Source organism: Anguilla rostrata, chromosome 8 (assembly GCF_018555375.3).
Source record: "Anguilla rostrata isolate EN2019 chromosome 8, ASM1855537v3, whole genome shotgun sequence".
NCBI lineage: Eukaryota > Metazoa > Chordata > Actinopteri > Anguilliformes > Anguillidae > Anguilla > Anguilla rostrata.
This window is the reverse complement of record NC_057940.1, coordinates 42,604,042-42,622,344: the sequence shown is the minus strand read 5'-3', so window position 1 is coordinate 42,622,344 and position 18,303 is coordinate 42,604,042. Positions and strand designations below refer to the sequence as shown.

Genomic DNA, 18,303 nt, shown 5'->3' with positions numbered 1-18,303 from the left:
AAATCCAAAGCAATAACCCCAAAATGCATTATACCAAATCGGAAACTGTAACAAGAACCATCACGTTACATTTTTACATTTTATCACGTCATCGGCAATGTCTTAAAACAAGGACAAAGCGTTAATTTACTTGTTTGCGTTTTAGCTGTGTACGTTTAGTGTATCTGATATTTGAAGTCCTGCTGTGCGTTAGTTGGAACAAAGGAATCACAAACTGACTTTTATTTATTTGTTCTTTATTATGAAGTGAGACAAAATGCCAGGTGTCATTGTGCTTACATCATTCAAACTGTACTGGTCAAAAGTTTCTCAAGAAAAAAAACTCCAGAAATAAGGTAATTTGATTCTTTACAGTTGTAAAAATTTTAAATTCCAAAGGATATTTACAAGGCATCTTGCAATAAACAGTTGGTTCCTTTTATTCATTGTACAAAAACAGAGGTCAAGCTAATACAAGGTCCTTCTACCTGAATCTATAGGTTTTGTGCTACTTTTTAAAGTTGGAAACGTATATGAAGTGCTTTAAAGACAAATCTGACGGACTTCCACTTGGCTAAAACAAGGCATCATTTACTCTCGGTCAAGTTCAGTCTGAATACAGTGCAAATAGTCTGGTTTGCATGGAAATGACCCCTCATTTGTCCTCCCGTGAAATGGTAGATGGCCTGTGCCGTTATTTTGGCTTCAGTGGCCGTTCCGCAGATTTGGAGAAATGTTCTGAATCGCTCGGAGCTGATCACTCAGCACCACAAGCCTACGTTCTAAAACTACGTTAAATTAGAGGCAGGCAGTGCATAACCATATACAAAAGGACCCCTCCCCCCACCCCAAGTCAATTTAATCCTCTAATACTACATTGGCATCTCCCTGATATTGGATTTCTTTATGACTACTAAGAATACTGGATAAAACCATACCTGATTTTTAAAACTGTTATAAGTACTATTTCTTTACTTTTAAAAAATACCATGCATTAAGTCATTATTGCTCTATAGTTCCTTATGAGATCCCAAGAAATATTGCCCACGAACGCTAACTAGATTTTGGCAAAATCCAAAGCTTCGTAATATTGGCATAGATTTCATTTTTTGCATGCAATTACTTTGAAAATGTAGTAAACAAAAATAAATGGACAATGTTCAGAAAGTGGCAAATGCTTTGGCATATTGATGACGAAGGCTTTGCAAACAATATTAAATTATAAAGTGCAAATAAAGACTTTACACGGATTAAGGTTAAACACAGATAATAAATACACAAATAAATAAATGAATAAATAAATACGTTTACCTCAATGCTGAACACCTTTATGGTCACTGCCAGAAGTACAATATTATCCAGTAATTTGAAAAGGTTTGACCTTTGTGAGAAACAGACATTTTCAATGTCTTCACTGAGTTTTGGCAAAATACACATTTCGGCTTTATATGTATGAATATAGGGGCATAGTCTACGCGGGGAAATAGAGAACAAAAGGTATGTTAAGGTACATGCGAAGAATCCATATTTTTCCTAGGTTCATTGCGGAAGAAAATTGCGAAAAATGTGCTATCATCAGGTTTCAAGGAAAAGGGGAAGAAAGCTGGAAGTTCATTTTGTGTTCTTGAACAAGGAAGTCACGCTTCCAGTGGCCTCAAAGGCGAGAACGCGCCTTTAAAACACGCGGACTCGTAGTGCTTGTTCAGGTAGGACTTCAGAGCAAAGGTCTTGTTGCATCTTTTGCATTTGTAGTGCTTGAAAGCGGAGTGAGTCTGCATGTGCGCACGCAGATTGGAGCGGTCGGCGAACGCTTTTCCGCAGTGTGCACATCCAAAAGGCTTCTCGCCAGTGTGTGACCTCATATGGCCCTGGAGGAGCCAGGGTCTGCTGAAAGCTTTACCGCATATGTCACACTTGTGCTTTAGGTCGTGGGTCAGCAAATGCATGGCCATGGCCGGCATAGAGACATACACCTTTCCACAAGTTGGGCACTTCTTGGCCATCTTACTATCCATGCTCCGGTGGGTCTGCTTGTGTCGGCTCAGGTTGGAAGACGTAGCGTAGGTTTTCCCGCACTCGTTGCAAGTGTGGCGCTGTACGTTCCTGGGGCTGTTGATGACTTTCCTCCGCGACCTCCCATCTGTGATAAAGAAAGCATCCACCGTGTAACCTTCACTCACGGCGTTGTCCCCGTTGATGTAACCAGATGATATCTCCGACTGTGGGCTGTCTGGCTGGTCTGAATCCGGGGCTCCATAATCACTGTGTATGCCGTGGTAGATGGGTTCGGGCGAGGGCACTTTGATGGCATTGTCGCTTTCACCGTCATACACAGACGGGCTGATGTAGTCACTAATGTACCCTGGTGTTGAAAAGAACAAGATCGTTATTCAATTATTGCTATTCACGTGGGAAATCGAATGAGAATCGAGGGTTAACAGATGCAACAACCTATCGCTGGCAGCATTCCACTTAATTTCCTTGCAACAGCACTTCAGAGAGTCCTATTATTACAGCGATTTACAGTAAAATACAGAATCCGTTTTAAATTTTGTCTGATTTTTACATAGCATTCCCACAAATCAATATATCTCCATTTCAGTTAGCATAGTAACCTATTTAGGGACAAAGGCTGGGGAAATAATATCGCTTCCGTTAACAATTGCATTTGCTGTTCAGACGAAGCTTTTACACAAAGGGGGTCGATGAGACTCCCACTCTATTTTACAACCACAAAAAGCGAATACATGTATTCAACAAATGTACTTCCGGACACATAGCCCAGTTATGCAAGTGTGTAGGATGCCTACGTTATATAGAGCGTAAATAATAGTCTGAAATATGATCAAGCGTTCCTTCAATAGGCTGTGTCTCTGTATGAGTACATGTGCTCATTTTCATGATCTAGTGCTGCCGGACAAATACATACGTGATGTTGCAGCACTAGGGTCGTACCACCGAAGTTCTAAGTGCACTAATCAATGAAGCACGCTTAAAGGTGAACGGGAACCCTTATGCTGTCCGGCAACGATGCCCATCGTGTTCATGTGGCCCAAATGCACTTACACATTCTCAAAGGCACGGGACATTTTACAGATCCAACGCACAAAAATTGTGCAGACTCGACAAAGACAACGCATCTACCATACAACCGAATACAATATGACCATGGGGTCGGTGAAGCTAATTTAGCACACAACTATTGAGACACTTCTAACACATCAACGTTACAGAAGCAGACGAAATTGTGGGGAAAAAAATAATTAATGTAGCACATTTTACTTAAATGTTATAGTAGCCTATAGCTTATAAAAAGAACAGTTAATTTACCCTTGTCATGAAACCGCAGACTGAGATCGGTCCTGGATCTGCCATACGAGCTTTCGAGATCAGTGGATGAAAAATCATCAAGCTTAACCTTTTTAACCAGGAAAGACCTTGGCATGTTTTGATGCTGCACGGAACACTCGTGTGGTACGAAGTCTTCGTCTCTTCATGCAACACAGGTGCAGACAATTTTACGTCGGAATGGCCTCGTTGTGCTGCGATTCAGTTACCAGCCCAGGAAAACGTAAGCCTTCGCTCGTCTGGACTAGCCGCTGCTGGTGCCCCGCAACGCCGCGTCTTGCTGTACAGAAATGCAACTTCAGCACTGGATAGCTCCCTTTTTGTGGCACGCGCATGTAATACAGCCCTCGGACAGCTTCCCGCAGTGAAAGATCCGCTCTGGCGTCCTCGTGCTGCTGCCGCCAGACTATAACTGCAAAACGAAACTGATGAAAAGAAATAGTTGACTGCAGCTTCAAAATTGGAAATACTGTTTTTTATTCTTTAACTTAAAATTTTAGCTCCTTATTGATGTTTTGATTTAGTTAAGAACAGGAGAGTTTATTTATTAATGCCGTGGTGAAGGAGCAGATAGTTTCCTCTTGAATAGCTTCACCGTTTCAGGCTCTTGGATTTCTGAAGTCTGTTGATCAGCTGTTGGGATTTATAGGGCTGCGATCAGGTGGGAGATGGAAATGGAAGTGCTTAATTTAATCCATCAAAAAATCTCCCGGGAACAACATTGGACCGGAGTGATTTATTGACGTTGTTACTCGTCTCCCCTCTCTCATTTTATCGAAACAAACCGCCATGTTCTTTTTGGATAAACACGGCATACATTGTAATTGCATTAATCAGCATGATTTTAAAATATGTGTTGTATACTAATTCACGTTAATGTACTGAGCTGCAGTCAGAAATGTCCTAGTTTCGTTGGCGGTGTTTTTGTTGAAAACTGGTTTGCTTTGTAACGGAAGGCTGTTCAACAATGTACATGTTTTAAGTTTTATAATGTGATTATGAGTTTCTGTATGGGCTGTTTTCCAATTTATACCTTTAAAATGTGCATTGAATAACACCAGAGGGAGTCGGCATCTTATTAAATTAAAGAAGATTCAGAGGGGCTGAGTCATTTAGTACGATGAACCTATACATTTCAGTCGGCGTGTCTTTAAATGCTGATATAGTGGTTTACTTTTACACTACCAACCCTCCCTCCCGGACGTCTCAGTACAAAAAATATCACCAACCATAAAACCAAAGACCGAACGTGGCCTAAAGTTTGCAGGTCACCCTTTTACATCACAGCCTGTAAACCAATGGCGTACTCTTTATGCAAATGATGAGAGTTGGGTACCAGAAGGTCCGTTTCCTCAATGATTCCTGTAGGAGCTCATTGCCAGCAATTAACAAAGATCCAGGAGCAATCATGATATGTTTGTATTCTTTTCTACAGAAGAATGCCATTGTGTATATAGATCGAAATAATCGCCAAACATGCCTTAAAATTGTCGAGATGTTCTCAGCCGACAGTTAGTTGCGCATGGTATAGAAAGTCGAGAATACAGAATTTAGGAATTTGTTGAATTTTGTGAGCTAAATCTATTCTCATTCCATCATCAGTATTAACTGTCATTTAAATGAGGGTTTGGTGTCACTTTCTTCTATCAGAAACCACTGTTGCTTCCAGTAAGTGAACTTTATATTCAGAATTCTAAAATAACAGCCTGCATTAAGTTGACAACATTTTTCAGGTTAAATTAGACACGCGAACGACAGAAGAACTGTCCAAGGTTAACTGTAGTGCATTAGTCAATTTCTATAATGTTCCACTTGAACTATGAAAGAACATCGTAAAAACAGTTCGCAGTTAACGTCTTCAGTAGTGGTCGGTCACTTGGTGAGAGGTGACCTAACGTGTTTATTGAAAAAGACGTAAGAATAGTGCATTCGATGAAAGCAGAATGTTCTCCGGAACTGCTGAGTTCAGCCGAAAACCAGGGAAAATATAGAAGCTGCCCTCATTTGCATAATAATAGTCTACGACGTGCTGCAACACAGAGATGTCTTGTCATATTCTAAATCAAAAAGGATCATTGGAATTTAATTCTCACTTCTGATTTTAAATTAGAAATACCAAAAGCCATGTCATGGAATTTCAAAAACAAAACAATCCTCAAGGATTATCATTTTTTTCATGATAGTGGGAATGTGTTGCATTTTTGCAGAAAACTGTATTAGCAAACAATGATCTGCAAGACATCTGCAATTTGTCTAGTGACGATTTAACAAGCTTTTGCTGAAGGAGAAACTCCAGCATTTGCAATTAAATTTAAAATTTGTACAGATGCATAAAAACCATTAGGGTCTCGTATTAAATGCATAAAGGTCTACACAGTAAAATGTCCTGTGGTAATTCTACACTAACAGTGTTAATTCCATTTTTAACAGATAACATTTGGTCCCACTTTGGAATGTGGGACCAAATGTTATCCATTAAGTGTTGCATAAACACCAGATATTTTGCTGCATAGGCTCTGTTTGTTTGCAAGCTTATATGTACAAAACGCTCAATTTTAATTAAAGAGATTGGGAATAGTGAACAACAGCGTTAGCGTTAAACAAAATATGATTTTTTTTTTTTGCATTTAGTCATGTTATTAAATAATGTGACAAGTAATGTGCTGATTAAAACTAGAACTAATTTCACTCTGGAATTCCATATTTTGCAAAGGTAAGTGTGTGTTAACCTCTCTCAGTGAACTACAGGTAGAGTGATGAGTTGGTGTGTAACAAGTTCTGTGACGGGAGTCACTCTGCTTTTGCCTCCTTTGAGGGGGAAAAATAACAAGCAATCAACAGCAAGAACCTTCCCATGCCATTTGATCCAATCCACTCACATATGACTTGAATTCAGATGTTGATGGGATCAGCTGTGCCCTGTGTTGAGATGGCACGCACTGGGTTCCCATCAAATGGGTTTGCCCTCATTGCACCCGGCGTCTCTCTGGTGCCCGCGCGCGGCTGCAGCTGCCGGGTCTGTGTGATGGCGGCCGTGCGGCGGGTGAGCTAGCGGGCGAGCTAGCGGGCATACTGCCTGTGGGCAGGTGGAGGCTGACCCTGTGGAGGAGAGGCATGGCCTGGGGTGGAGAGAGAGAGAGAGGAGAGTGAGAGAGAGGGGGGAGTCAGAGACATGGAAAGAGAGAGGGAGAGAGAGGAAGAGAGAGAGAGAGGGTAGTCAGTGAGAGAGAGGGAGAAAGGAAGAGAGAGAGAGTGGTGTAGTCAGAGACAGGGAAAGAGAGATCGAAGGAGAGACAGAGTAGGTATGTAGTGTGCAAGAACCCAGGGTGAATATCAGGGTGGTGGCTATGGTTGGAGTAAGATAGAGGCTAGGATAGAGGGAGAGTGGAGGTGTGAGGGAAGAACGAAGGATGGTGGTGTGGAGAGAGAGGATGGATTGGACAACGGTGGGGCGTGTGATGAAGGGGAGAGATCCTCAGGTGAATCTGAAAAGCTGCTTTGGGAGCTGTCTCTCAGGATGTTTTATACGTGTGTTTAATTGCTTTTCTCACTGGCATTTGAAATGTGCAAATTTGCAGGTTATGTAGGGGGTAGCTGTTGCAGCTGTTGTTGTAAATATTAAAGCTGGCATATAAAATACCATTGTGCTTATTTGTACTGAGTACCCCTCAAGAAGTAAAGATTTCTGCTGTGGTGTACACCCAAAAGAACAGCAACAACAAAAAAAAGAGCATTTTAAATGAATTTGCGCTGTCACCTAAGTTGACAATGAAAAGTGGCAAAAAAGGCCAGGCTTCATTACAGATAATTGGGCTCATACAGTGAGTCCCAGCTTTCTAACCAACAAAACAGATCCTTTAATCTTCATGCTGAAGAATCAAAACAGATGAAGGTCTTGAAGTGATGGGTATTTAAAGTAACAATACATCAACATGATACAAGAAAGAACTGGAAAGTGCCTCAAAGTTCAAGTTAGGATATTTTACTTCAATGGAAACTAAGCCATTTACTTACCAGACTGATGTTTAAAGAAAGTATTTCTAAGGCTTTACATGTCAACAGGAAACATACGATTCTGCTAGCATCCACTGTGCGTGCATCTTGACCTGTGTGTTCACATTGTGCACTTGTGAGGACTGACAAGCACATGGTCAGAATGAGCTTGGAGCACAAAGACAGTGACACAGAGCAAGAGTGTGGGGTTTGGTGCAAGGGGCAAAGTGACCCTTGCTTTTGGCTTTGTCTCTCTCTCTCTCTCTCTCTCTCTCTGTGTACTGTGTCTCATACTAGAAAGTGTGCATCTTCCACAAAAAGCGAGCTTATGGTGAAACTGACATTTCTGTGTTTGGCCCAAGCAGGGTTATATCACACATGATACTCGGTCGTCCATGCACACACACCCACTCACTCACTCACTCACTCACTCACTCACTCACTCACACACACACCCACTCACTCACTCACTCACTCACACACACACACACACACACACACACTCACTCACGTGCACGGACAAATGCATGCTTGTACTTTCTCACGCATACCCCGCACACACAGGCACAGGGTGAATTACTTTGTATTTGTTTGTAGGTTTATTTGCACATTCATGAAGAACATAACATGAAGATAAAAAAATAATAAAAACAATAATTGAATTTGAACATAGACAGTGCAAGATGGGTATAGAAACCCAGAAGGACATTTGTGGCACCTCACCCTCATCAACAGAAAACTAAAGAATAATAATAAAAATACAAAAAAACAAGAAAAAGATAAATATACCAACGAAAAAGACAATGAAGTGAAGCAAATAATGGCAAAGAGCAAGCATTCCGGTGCTTGTTCACTTTCTTTAATTGATTAAATATATTGGCTAGACATGGTTTCATTACATAGTTTCATTACAGCAGATGCTGAACTGGCTTTAGCCCCAGAAGAGGTACAATAGCAAAGTGCTATGACATTTTTCTGCTGTCCTTCATCGTGCTTTTGCATTAACAAGAATATTACTGAGTTTCTCATTAATTCCTTGAGACATAGATAGACCCGCAACAGCAGTTAAAAAAATATCTTCCTCTTATTTACATTACATTAAAGGCATTTCAGCAGATGCTCTTATCCAGGGCGATTTACACAACTTTTTTTTACATAGCATTTACATTGCATCCATTTATACAGCTGGATATATTCTGAAGCAATGCGGGTTATTGCTCAAGGGTACAACAGCAGTGTCCTACCTGGGAATCAAACCTGTGACCGTTAGGATACAAGGTCAGCTCCTTACCCTTTATACTACACTGCTGCCCTTATTTCTGATAACTGCCACAAGAGTACTCATCAGACCACACTGTGCAATGAATGCTACATGGACTGTCTTCCACATAAAGAAGTATATTTGGGTTGGGCTGGTTTTCAAGATTGACTTTTTTATTCTACACCTTGGACTTTATTCTGACAAAGTGATCGCTGGTTGACCTAACTCCCATTTATGTGTATATATATTCACAGCAGACAGCTTTTCAAATCCTGCTTTTTATGACATGTCCAACCAGACACTGTCCCTGGGGTGCACAAAAGAAAACTGGGTTCCCTTGAAACTCTCATGAAAACAATTTTAAACAACCTTGTTTTGCATTAACAGTCAGAGTAGAAGCATCAGAGCCAAACCAAGCAGCATTATTCCAGGGAATGCCCTGCTGGGCCCTTCCTGCAAGTTAAGAGCAAGCTCAACATATATCGGGATACACAACATATATCTGAATATACAACATACATCGGAATATATTTGTTGCATCTCATGTATATTGCACTGAAAATGAACTACAATGAAATGTATGGGTTTCGTTTGGAAACTTGCTGCTGCACATGGAATGACAAAATAAGTGATTTGGGTTGTTATGGTAACGATCTAAATCTGATCATTTTCATTACCAAATTCTGTACAAAAGTCTTTTTTAGACAAATGTAGTATTGCCCTTTTTTGGGATTGTGTGGTGGGATGGGGGGGGGGGGGGGATGGGAGCTGCAGATGGCAGAACATTGATATGTCACCGACCATAAAGAAAAACATATTTTTGAGAGCGGCGCTGTAGAGAGGGAAGGCAGAGCAATATTTGCTCGTCTTGGCTGATAACATCATTACGGGTATTGTTTCTCAGGCCTGTGGTGTAGCCGCGAATAAGCCTTCTGAGTCCAGCACCGGCCCGCTAACGGCTTTATTGCCGGCTCAGAGAGTTTGATAACGGAGGCTGACCTCTGCGTGGGGCCAAGGCATGTTCTGAATGGGTGGTGTTCTCTCCTTTCTCCGGGTGCCGGGGTGGGGGGTCTGACCACACCGCTGTCCTGGATGGACTGCGGATTCCCCACTCGCTGCATGGGGTTGTAAATGATTTTTAACACGGGTGTTTGGGGTCAGCTGGAGTGGGTTGCCATTAACACTGGAGCCAAATAAACACTGTCCGGCTGCACCAGACACGCATACACACGTATAGTACAGGCATGCGGACAGGCATGGACATTCGCAAACAAGCACGCACACATGCACTCACACAAATACACACACACATACAAACCCACACACACACAGGCACATGCACACCCACACGTACACACCCACCCACACACACACTCACACACTCACATTCACACACACACACACGCACACACACACACTTTTCAATACTGTGATACCTTTACTGCGTGCTTTCTATCTTATTGTTTAGGTCTGTTTTTTGATCATGTCTGTTGCATCACCTCTCAGAATCCCTGCCTTATACTCTGCCAGTTTGCCTGTTTTGTGCATTACTAGTTACCGGCCCTGATTTGTGATGTCATAATGGAAATGTTCATGCACCACAATAGGACCTGAGGAACAAAAGACCAGCAACAGTGCAAACGCACTTTAACTGCAACAGCAGAGCCCAGAAGGGAGGGGAGGAGAATCTCTTTCACCAGAGCTACGCAGCAGTGGGGAAGTGTAAACATCCCCAGGCTGCCACCTCAGGATCTGAAGAATGAACCACTGCAGAGGAAATGTCCATGTCTTTCCGATCAATGCTATTACAAGCAGTGCGCGCTGGAGACCAGAGGATGACTTGGGCTCAGTGACCTAGATCTGTTGAATCCCGAGCAACAGTTTGAGGACAAAGGCATACAGCTGAGTGAGTAATAAAATTATGCATAATAATAGTCATGTATGCACTGTACTGTGAGTGTGTGCCCTTCTGAAAAATTATGTTCTTACATGATATGCTATAATAAATATGTACAAAATATATGTTCTGTCCAGTTTTACATATGCTATCAAAAGACATGGTAACCATACAATAGTTTTACAATATAGTTTCCAGTATGTAACGGTTATCTATAGTTTCCTGTGTCATATTATGTAATATATGGAGTATGAATGTATATTTGCAATATATTCCATTTTGTAAGATTGTCAGATTTTATTGCTAGGGTATATTTGTGCACTATGATCCTCAGTTGCAGTTTGCTTTTCATTTCGTTTTGACCTGCTTGTGAGAAATGGAAGAGGTGGACGCACCCACAGAAGATCAGGGCGCTCCGCGTTCCTCATCTGGGCCCCGCCGCTCCTCAAGATGGGGCCCTCCTGTCGGGGCCCTTTGACCCCCCAACGACAAGCCCTCCATGCTTGAGCGGCCGCGAGGGCCGGGGGGGCGGAGAGGCCACGGGGTGGGGGGTAGGGGGGTAGGGCGGGGGGTCCATGTGTCCAGTGGTGGCTCTCTGAGCACGGGACGGGGGGTGGGGTGGGGGGTCCTGTGAAAATCACCCATCAGTCTGATCTGTCAGAGTCTGGGGACGGCCACAACATTAATCTTATTTGTCATAACTGCTCCCGGGGGGGGGGGGCAGGGGGCCTGGGAGGGGCACCAGCCGGGGTCCCCAATTGGAGGATTTCCTGGACCCCCTTTATCTCGGCCTTGCAGTCCGTGAGCCTAATTAGATGTGAAAGTTAAAGAGCCTGAAATGGGGACAAAGACGACGTTATGCAAATTCTGTTTGATTTTTGTCCACCCCCCCCCCTTTTCTTTCTGCACCCCTATCTTTAGGAAAAAAAGAAAAGAAAGACAGGGGGAAAAGCTGTGAGCCCCCATTCATCCCCTCCCAAACCACCCTGTGACAAGAACCAGCCACCAGGTTTGGGGAACTTAGATGCTCTATGCAAAATCCATTTATAATTGAAGTTGCTCTTGTTTCCTTTTTATTTGTTGCCTGGAGATATATCTCAGATGATTCATTTCGATTTCAGTGCAGCTCAATACACTGGCCATGAGTTAGAGAAAGCAGTCCAAAAATAAAGACATAAGCCCAAAGGCATTAAAATATTATCTACTGATGCAATTACTGGAGTAATAACGGTAATCATTGTTTATGAGAAAGAAAAAAATATTAAAATAATTTACAAGACATAAATGAAGAGTGACTCAATGCTGAAATATGTCATTAGAATATATAAAGAAAATCTTTAAATGATGAAATGGAAGGGAGCATAGTTATACTGGACAAGGAGTGTCTATTCATATCAATATTCATAATCTACTCTCTTTCATAGCTTTTATTGATATGCTGTCCATTCAAGAGAGCTTTTTATTACAGAAGCTATTATATTGCAGCATAATTTTGAGGAAGGGTTCCGAACGGCTTTTGTACCAAAGGCAGTACAATGTGCTAGCCGCTAGTCCTGCTGTACTTGCTCATTGATTGCTTAATAAAGTCTGCAGAGTGGAGCCGACCTCTCCCTTAAACGTGAAGACGTTGCGCTAGCACTGAATGAAAACAGACAACGGTTCGGCGTAGGGCTTTCAGTCGCCATGACCGCGGCCAACACCGTAAAATATGATTAGACCGCCACAGAATTAACGCTGAAAACAGCTTTGCATACTTTCAACGAGCAGTCTGGGAAGTGTGCAAAATAATGAGCGTCGCGCGAAGGACTCATTAGGCCCGAGCGCTGTCCAATTCTCCGGGATGTTTTTAATCTGCCCGATCTTCCGACCTTTTTAGTCGTAACGACGCCGCCGCGGTCCCCCTCAAAACCGCGCCCCGGATCGTTACGCCGGCGCAAAGGCGGGACAACGGGGTTCGGGCGGCCATTGTGATTTCCGTGGCGAGGTGTAAAAACATCCAGGCCAATATGTTTTAATGAAGAATACATGAAAGGATTAGAATGGAGCAGGGGGCCGGGGGTAAACGGGGAGTACACATGTGGAGTGGGGAACTCTAACCTGTTTTACATAGCGCCGGGCGTCCAGGGGATTGGCCAGATTAGCATTTTTATTGCGCAGAGAAAGCCCGGCATCCCAGCCTGTTCCAGCAGGCTGAGCGCAGCCTAGGTCTCTCTCCTCCTCACCTGTTCTCCTTCACACACACACACATGCACTTACACACTCGCACACACACACTCACACACACACACACGCACACACTCACACTCAACCACACACTCACACACACACACACTCGCACAAACACACGCTCACACACACACGCACGCACACACACACACACACAAACACACACACGCACGCACACACGAACGCACACACACACACACTCACACACAGGTAGTCGCTTTTCTTTTAAAGTTGGTTAGCTCACGTGCGTGCATCATGCTTTTGCATACGAGTGCTCGAGTGTCTGTCTGTGTGTGTGTGCGTATCCTTTGTGTGAGGCATGTACAAAGTTGTGTGTGTCTGTGTCCATGTAAGTTAAGCATTTGCTTGTCTTTTTTTAAGATTGTGTGTATGTCTGCATACTGCATGAGTGTGCGTGTGTGTGTGCATGCGTGCATACATCTGTGTGTGTGTGTATGTCTGTGTACTGGTGTTTGTGCATGTATGTCAGTGTATATGTGTGTGCATTGGTACAGGTGAACATGAAAATATATGCGTGGGCACTATTGTGTGTGTGTGTGTGTGTGTGTGTGTGTGTGTGTAAGCTACGGTGAGGTTCTGAGAAGAGATTCTACATGGACTTGGTAATGCACCTGCACATCCACACAAGGATTCCTGAGAAACACTTCACCTAGAAAAGACAGAGAGAGATAGAGGGAGAGAGGGAGAGAGAGAGAGAGAGAGCAAGAGAGAGAGGGAGAGAGGGAGAGAGAGAGAGAGAGCGAGAGGGAGAGAAAGAGCGAGAGAGAGAGGGAGAGAGAGAGAGACAGAGGGAGAGAGAGATAGAGGGAGAGAGGGAGAGAGAGAGAGAGGAGAGAGGGAGAGAGAGAGGGAAAGAGGGAGATAGAGGGAGAGGGAGAGAGCGAGAGAGAGGGAGAGAGGGAGAGAGAGAGGGAAAGAGGGAGAGAGAGGGAGAGGGAGAGAGGTATCTGCATCCCAGTGTAAACAGAGGGTCACTTTGTCCCGTGCACCAAACGGCCCACCCCAGCTCCGTGTCACCGTCTGTGCGCTCCACGCCTCTTCCCGCTCTTTATGGGACGGCCGTGGAGACGCGCGGCGTCGCCGGGGGCGACGGCGGAATGGAGGCGCGCCGGCTCTGCTGGGCTCTTTTCAATTAGTCAGCTGATTTCCCGTGGCCTTGCCGCGTCTCCGCACCACCTGAGGAGGGCGCCGTGCCGAACGATTTCTCCCGAACCGCGCGTGGGCCGCTAGCCGCTCTCCCACGTGCCTCCTCCCCGCCCGCCAGTCCTCATTACTGCTCTCCGGGTCTTTGCGGGGACATCGTTTAAGAGGGGCTGCTGTTTAGCGCAGAGCTAGCGAGCTCGGGCTCGCGAGACGTCGCCCCCGTGCTCTTCCTCGTCTCGCCTTTGCAGTCTATGGAGGCTTTTGGGAAGGGGGGGGGGGGGGGGGGTGGAGGGAAGCAATCTCATTATCCTCTAAATGGGAGATGCACAGTCTATCAGTGTCAAGAGGCAGACATCAGATATAGAGAGACGGGGTGTTTGTGGCCCTCTGTTCAGATAACCCCTCCGCAGGACGGATTGAGTGGAGAGCTTGATGGCTTATCAGCGCACGCCCGGCGATGAACATGGTGATGTATCGCCGAACATGAGCGCATCCCAGCGACACCACACAGACACAGGGCACGGGCAGGCGACCGTAGATCGTGCTCAAAAAGAGTCTGTCCTGTAGCAAGGCTAAGCCATCAGAAGCAGTGATTTCATTTCATTACTTTTTTTTTTATCCTACAGGCTTCTCCTATAGAGAATATAACCTTTATTGACTCTTCCTAGAAATATCCTGGCAGGGCAAAATCAATAGAACAGTTTTGCATTGCTTAGTCAAACTTCACATTATGAGGCTTAAAAATGTCTTACATCTTGTAGTCCCTAGAGAGTGTGTACAATGCAGGATTTAATCTGTGTGCATCGCCACAAAGTCATAACACAAGGTTTCATCTGTAATTTCAACGAAGGAACTTGCTTTCTGCATTCAGTTTCCCAAAAGGGAACAAGTGCAGTGGGTGGCATGGCAACCACTTACAGAAAAAAAACAACGAGAGAACAACGCACAGCACAGGACACCATGAACTGGGTAAGTATAGATGAGAATTTGTTATCGGTCGCTCTCTGAAGATGCTGGAATTGAGAGAGCAGTACAAAACCTTGATGGATCGGTATAGAAGTATTCGAGCTTGGTGCCAGCATTTTAACATTGATTCAGTGCTTTCAATAGTCGCCACAACTCCCGTGGATTCTCCCCCCTGTATGACTACAGTGCAGCATTGAAAGAGAGGGATGAATGACTAGCACACACATTATGATTTCAGGCTAAAATTCGCTCTTGTACTGAGCCATTACACATTCAGTGAAATCATTGTTGAAATTCGGCTTGAGCACGCAGATATTGTACCTTGAACCAACGCCCTAGATTGTGTGGCATTTCAGGTGCTTGCGAGAGAAGATAAAGATTACTGCGCTTGTGAGCAGCCGTAGCGGTTTTTCTCAGAATTAAAGTGATGAGAGAAAACAACATTACGGCAAAAGGCGAGGGTGCCAAGTGGCAGAAATGTGCTAGACTGGAGAAGGGCGATGAGGAATCAAAGAGCACAGGCTTATTTGAATCATCCAGAGATGCCTATCACTACGAACAACAGAAGCACAATAAGCAGTGAGGAGTAGCCAGGCAGCTTGACAGAAACCGTTGGTGATTTTCTGTGTCCTGTGAAGTACGATAAGTACTAATATCAGTGACCAGTGGAACCGTATGGCTCAGATATCATCAGTGGGCCCTGCGGTGCTAACACAGAGTATAATTCTCCTGAGTGGCGCTTCAGCTTTGATTCCCATGATCCTCCCTGCTCCTGATGCGTGTTAAGGCCACTAGCAATACAACTGCAATACTGTGCACTCGTTCGAGAATCTTAAGAATGCGCTATGCTTGACGTAGCAGCAAACTAATACGCTTTGCTGTTCAGCTTAGGTAAAATGCATTAACGCACATGTTTTTTGCACTAATTCTTTGTTTTGCATAAAAGAGTATACCCATTAGGTTACTTTTCATTAAGCTCAGCCAGTTTATGGCCAATAACACTTCATTCTCCAATCTGTGCCCACCCCCACCTGCAGAAACAGGTTTCTAAAGAAGAACATGATCAAGCAGCTAATTAAGGAGCTGGATGGTCCGCAGAGAGGGACTAATTAATGACCATACAGGATATCGGGGGGATGATACACTGGACCCATTTGCTACCAAGGAGTACGCTCCCAAAATGCTAGTTTAAATAAAACTAGTTAAAATAGAATTAATGTCCCTTAAAACAGGGGGCAAATTGTCAGTTTCTCTCCACTGTTCTTAGTTAGAACTAGCATGGCTTCCTTTATGCAACATAATTGAATTTCAGAAACTGAACCTCGGCATTCGCTCTCAATCTTAAACCAGCCTTGTCTGGGTTCTAGAACAGACACAGGGAAGACAAACAAGGGTATAGCCAGTACTGCTGGAACTTCATTTTACAGCGGCGATCTGTTTTAGAGGATGCGCAAGTCATTTGACAGTTTAAACCTTTCAAATCGTTCTGTGTCATCAATGCAATGAATACTTCCTGAAAATACTTTAATACTTTAGAGGTACGTTTTGTTTTAAAAAAGAAAGAAGAAAGTTATCCTTATTATGCTTATTGTCAGTTTCACGAAATGACCACTGATTTCATGTATAATATCTCCCTCTCATGTATTGAGATATGCAAGAATTCGTTGTAAATCAGTGCAAGTTGGGGACATAAACAGAAGTGTGTAAACAGTCCCTTGTGATATCATTTCCGGTTCTAAAATATCATTACATATCGTTTAAATAACAAATGTGTGATATGACTAAGGTAAACAATATACGGTTAGTCATGCAAATATTAGCCCTGCGTAAGCTAAATCTGCGCATTAATTATAATAACTCCAGGGGATACATGGGCATCACTTCGAACACTTCGCGATAGCAGATATCGCCACGAAGATTATATTACCACGTAAAACATGTACCTTGTGTGTTAATGCAAGTGATACGGGTCACAAACCTGAAGCAAAGGTAAAAATGTGCGGCGTTCATAACGATAACAGTGATTAAAATGACAAATGACCGCACGCGCTGCCCTCCTCGGGGCTGGGGCGCACGAGGGGGCGTGGTATCCCAGCGAGCTCAGGCACTCGCCGCTCTCCATATGGTGCAGGTGAAGCAGCCGTCTGTGTTTCTCCGACTGAGAAAGCACGAAGCGCGCGTTCCGTCGTACACATCCACCAAAATGTAAATGTCCGCGGTGAGATGACAGCTTTTGATTAATTACTCCAGGCTGAGATGGAGTGCGTCTCAATTTATCTGCGATTGTTAAAGCGCTATGGCCTCCTGCGCCCCCCTCCCCCCTCCCCCTCTATACTTTCGTACTGCGATGTTTGCATTTAATGGAACTATTGGTTGTCATCTTATTTGTAGAACGGGTTTTTTTCCAGATCAAGTCCTTGGAGAGAGCTGTACAAAACTATTTGCTTCAAAGTACTATTTGCATGTAATTTACAACAGAAAGCAAGATTCTGAGGTTGGTATATTCATATAGCAATAAACTGCATTTCTGTAATTAGGGGCGTGTGCAGGATTTTAAAATCAACCTGATGAGGGTCATGAGGGTCCTAGAATAAATAAATAGATATAAAATTGCGATTGCAGGCTGGGTCTAGAGGGGGAATTGTGGTTTTGGGGTTTTGGCCACTAGGACGTTGAATGAACGGGACAAACTCAGCTGATCAAACCTCCATACGGTCTCCACAAGCAAACTTTACACTAAAAAATGTTACTGTCATTAATACGACAACCGCGTCAAGTCAGACATATTAAAATGGGGAGCATCCATCCTTCCATTATCTAACCCGCTAACTCCTGGTCAGCATCGCTGGGGTGCTGGAGCCTATCCCAGCATGCATTGGGCGAGAGGCAGGAATACACCCTGGAAAGATCACCAATCCATCGCAGTGCACACACACCGTTCACTCACACACTCTTGCTGAAGGTTAATTTAGACATTATCTTAACCAGACTAGCCGGAGGAAACCCTGTACCCAGAAGAAACCCACACTGGAATATGAACTCAGGACCTTCTTGCAGTGCCCACTGTGCCACCCAGTGTGAAGCATGATGACAGCATTAATTTTGTTGTATTCAATTGCAATAAAATTAAGGTGTCATTTAGAGGTAATCCAACGTGTTTGTATTTCTATATTGTATTTTTAATTAGATATAAAATACGGGATAATGACTGGTGATGGGATGAGTCCACCCTTTAAACTTTAATGACCCCTGTTTGTAGCACACCCTGTTTAGTTCCATACTGCCCTCTACATGCAGAGGCAATAAGAGCTGGAAGCCCCAGACTCGGATGGGGTGGTGATGGATTTCACTTGTTTTAAAATGTATATGGCCTCCCTAACTGTTCTAGGCATTTACATAAAGATGCTTTGTAGTGACTTCAAATTCTGACTAAAAGTGATATATTATGGCTATTTCCATATCTGAAAAA

The 18,303-nt window shown here is 43.7% G+C and overlaps 1 protein-coding gene across 1 annotated transcript; it reads right to left on the bottom strand.

Annotated features, from left to right (window-relative positions):
- Nucleotides 1-219: 219 nt before the first annotated feature.
- Nucleotides 220-4,015, bottom strand: scrt1a (scratch family zinc finger 1a). The gene is made up of 2 exons (XM_064348365.1): nucleotides 3,310-4,015; nucleotides 220-2,341 (listed from the first exon to the last, which is right to left on the bottom strand). The coding sequence occupies exons 1-2, from the start codon at nucleotides 3,422-3,424 to the stop codon at nucleotides 1,617-1,619; spliced, it is 840 nt and encodes a 279-aa protein (XP_064204435.1). The 5' UTR covers nucleotides 3,425-4,015; the 3' UTR covers nucleotides 220-1,616.
- Between the last annotated feature and the right edge of the window lie 14,288 nt (nucleotides 4,016-18,303).

Coding starts and splice junctions, on each gene's coding strand:
- scrt1a (XM_064348365.1), bottom strand. CDS start 3,424: ATGCCAAGGTCTTTCCTGGTTAAAAAGGTTAAGCTTGATGATTTTTCA. Junction 2,342..3,309: donor TCTGCGGTTTCATGACAAGG/GTAAATTAACTG, acceptor TTTCAACACCAG/GGTACATTAGTGACTACATC.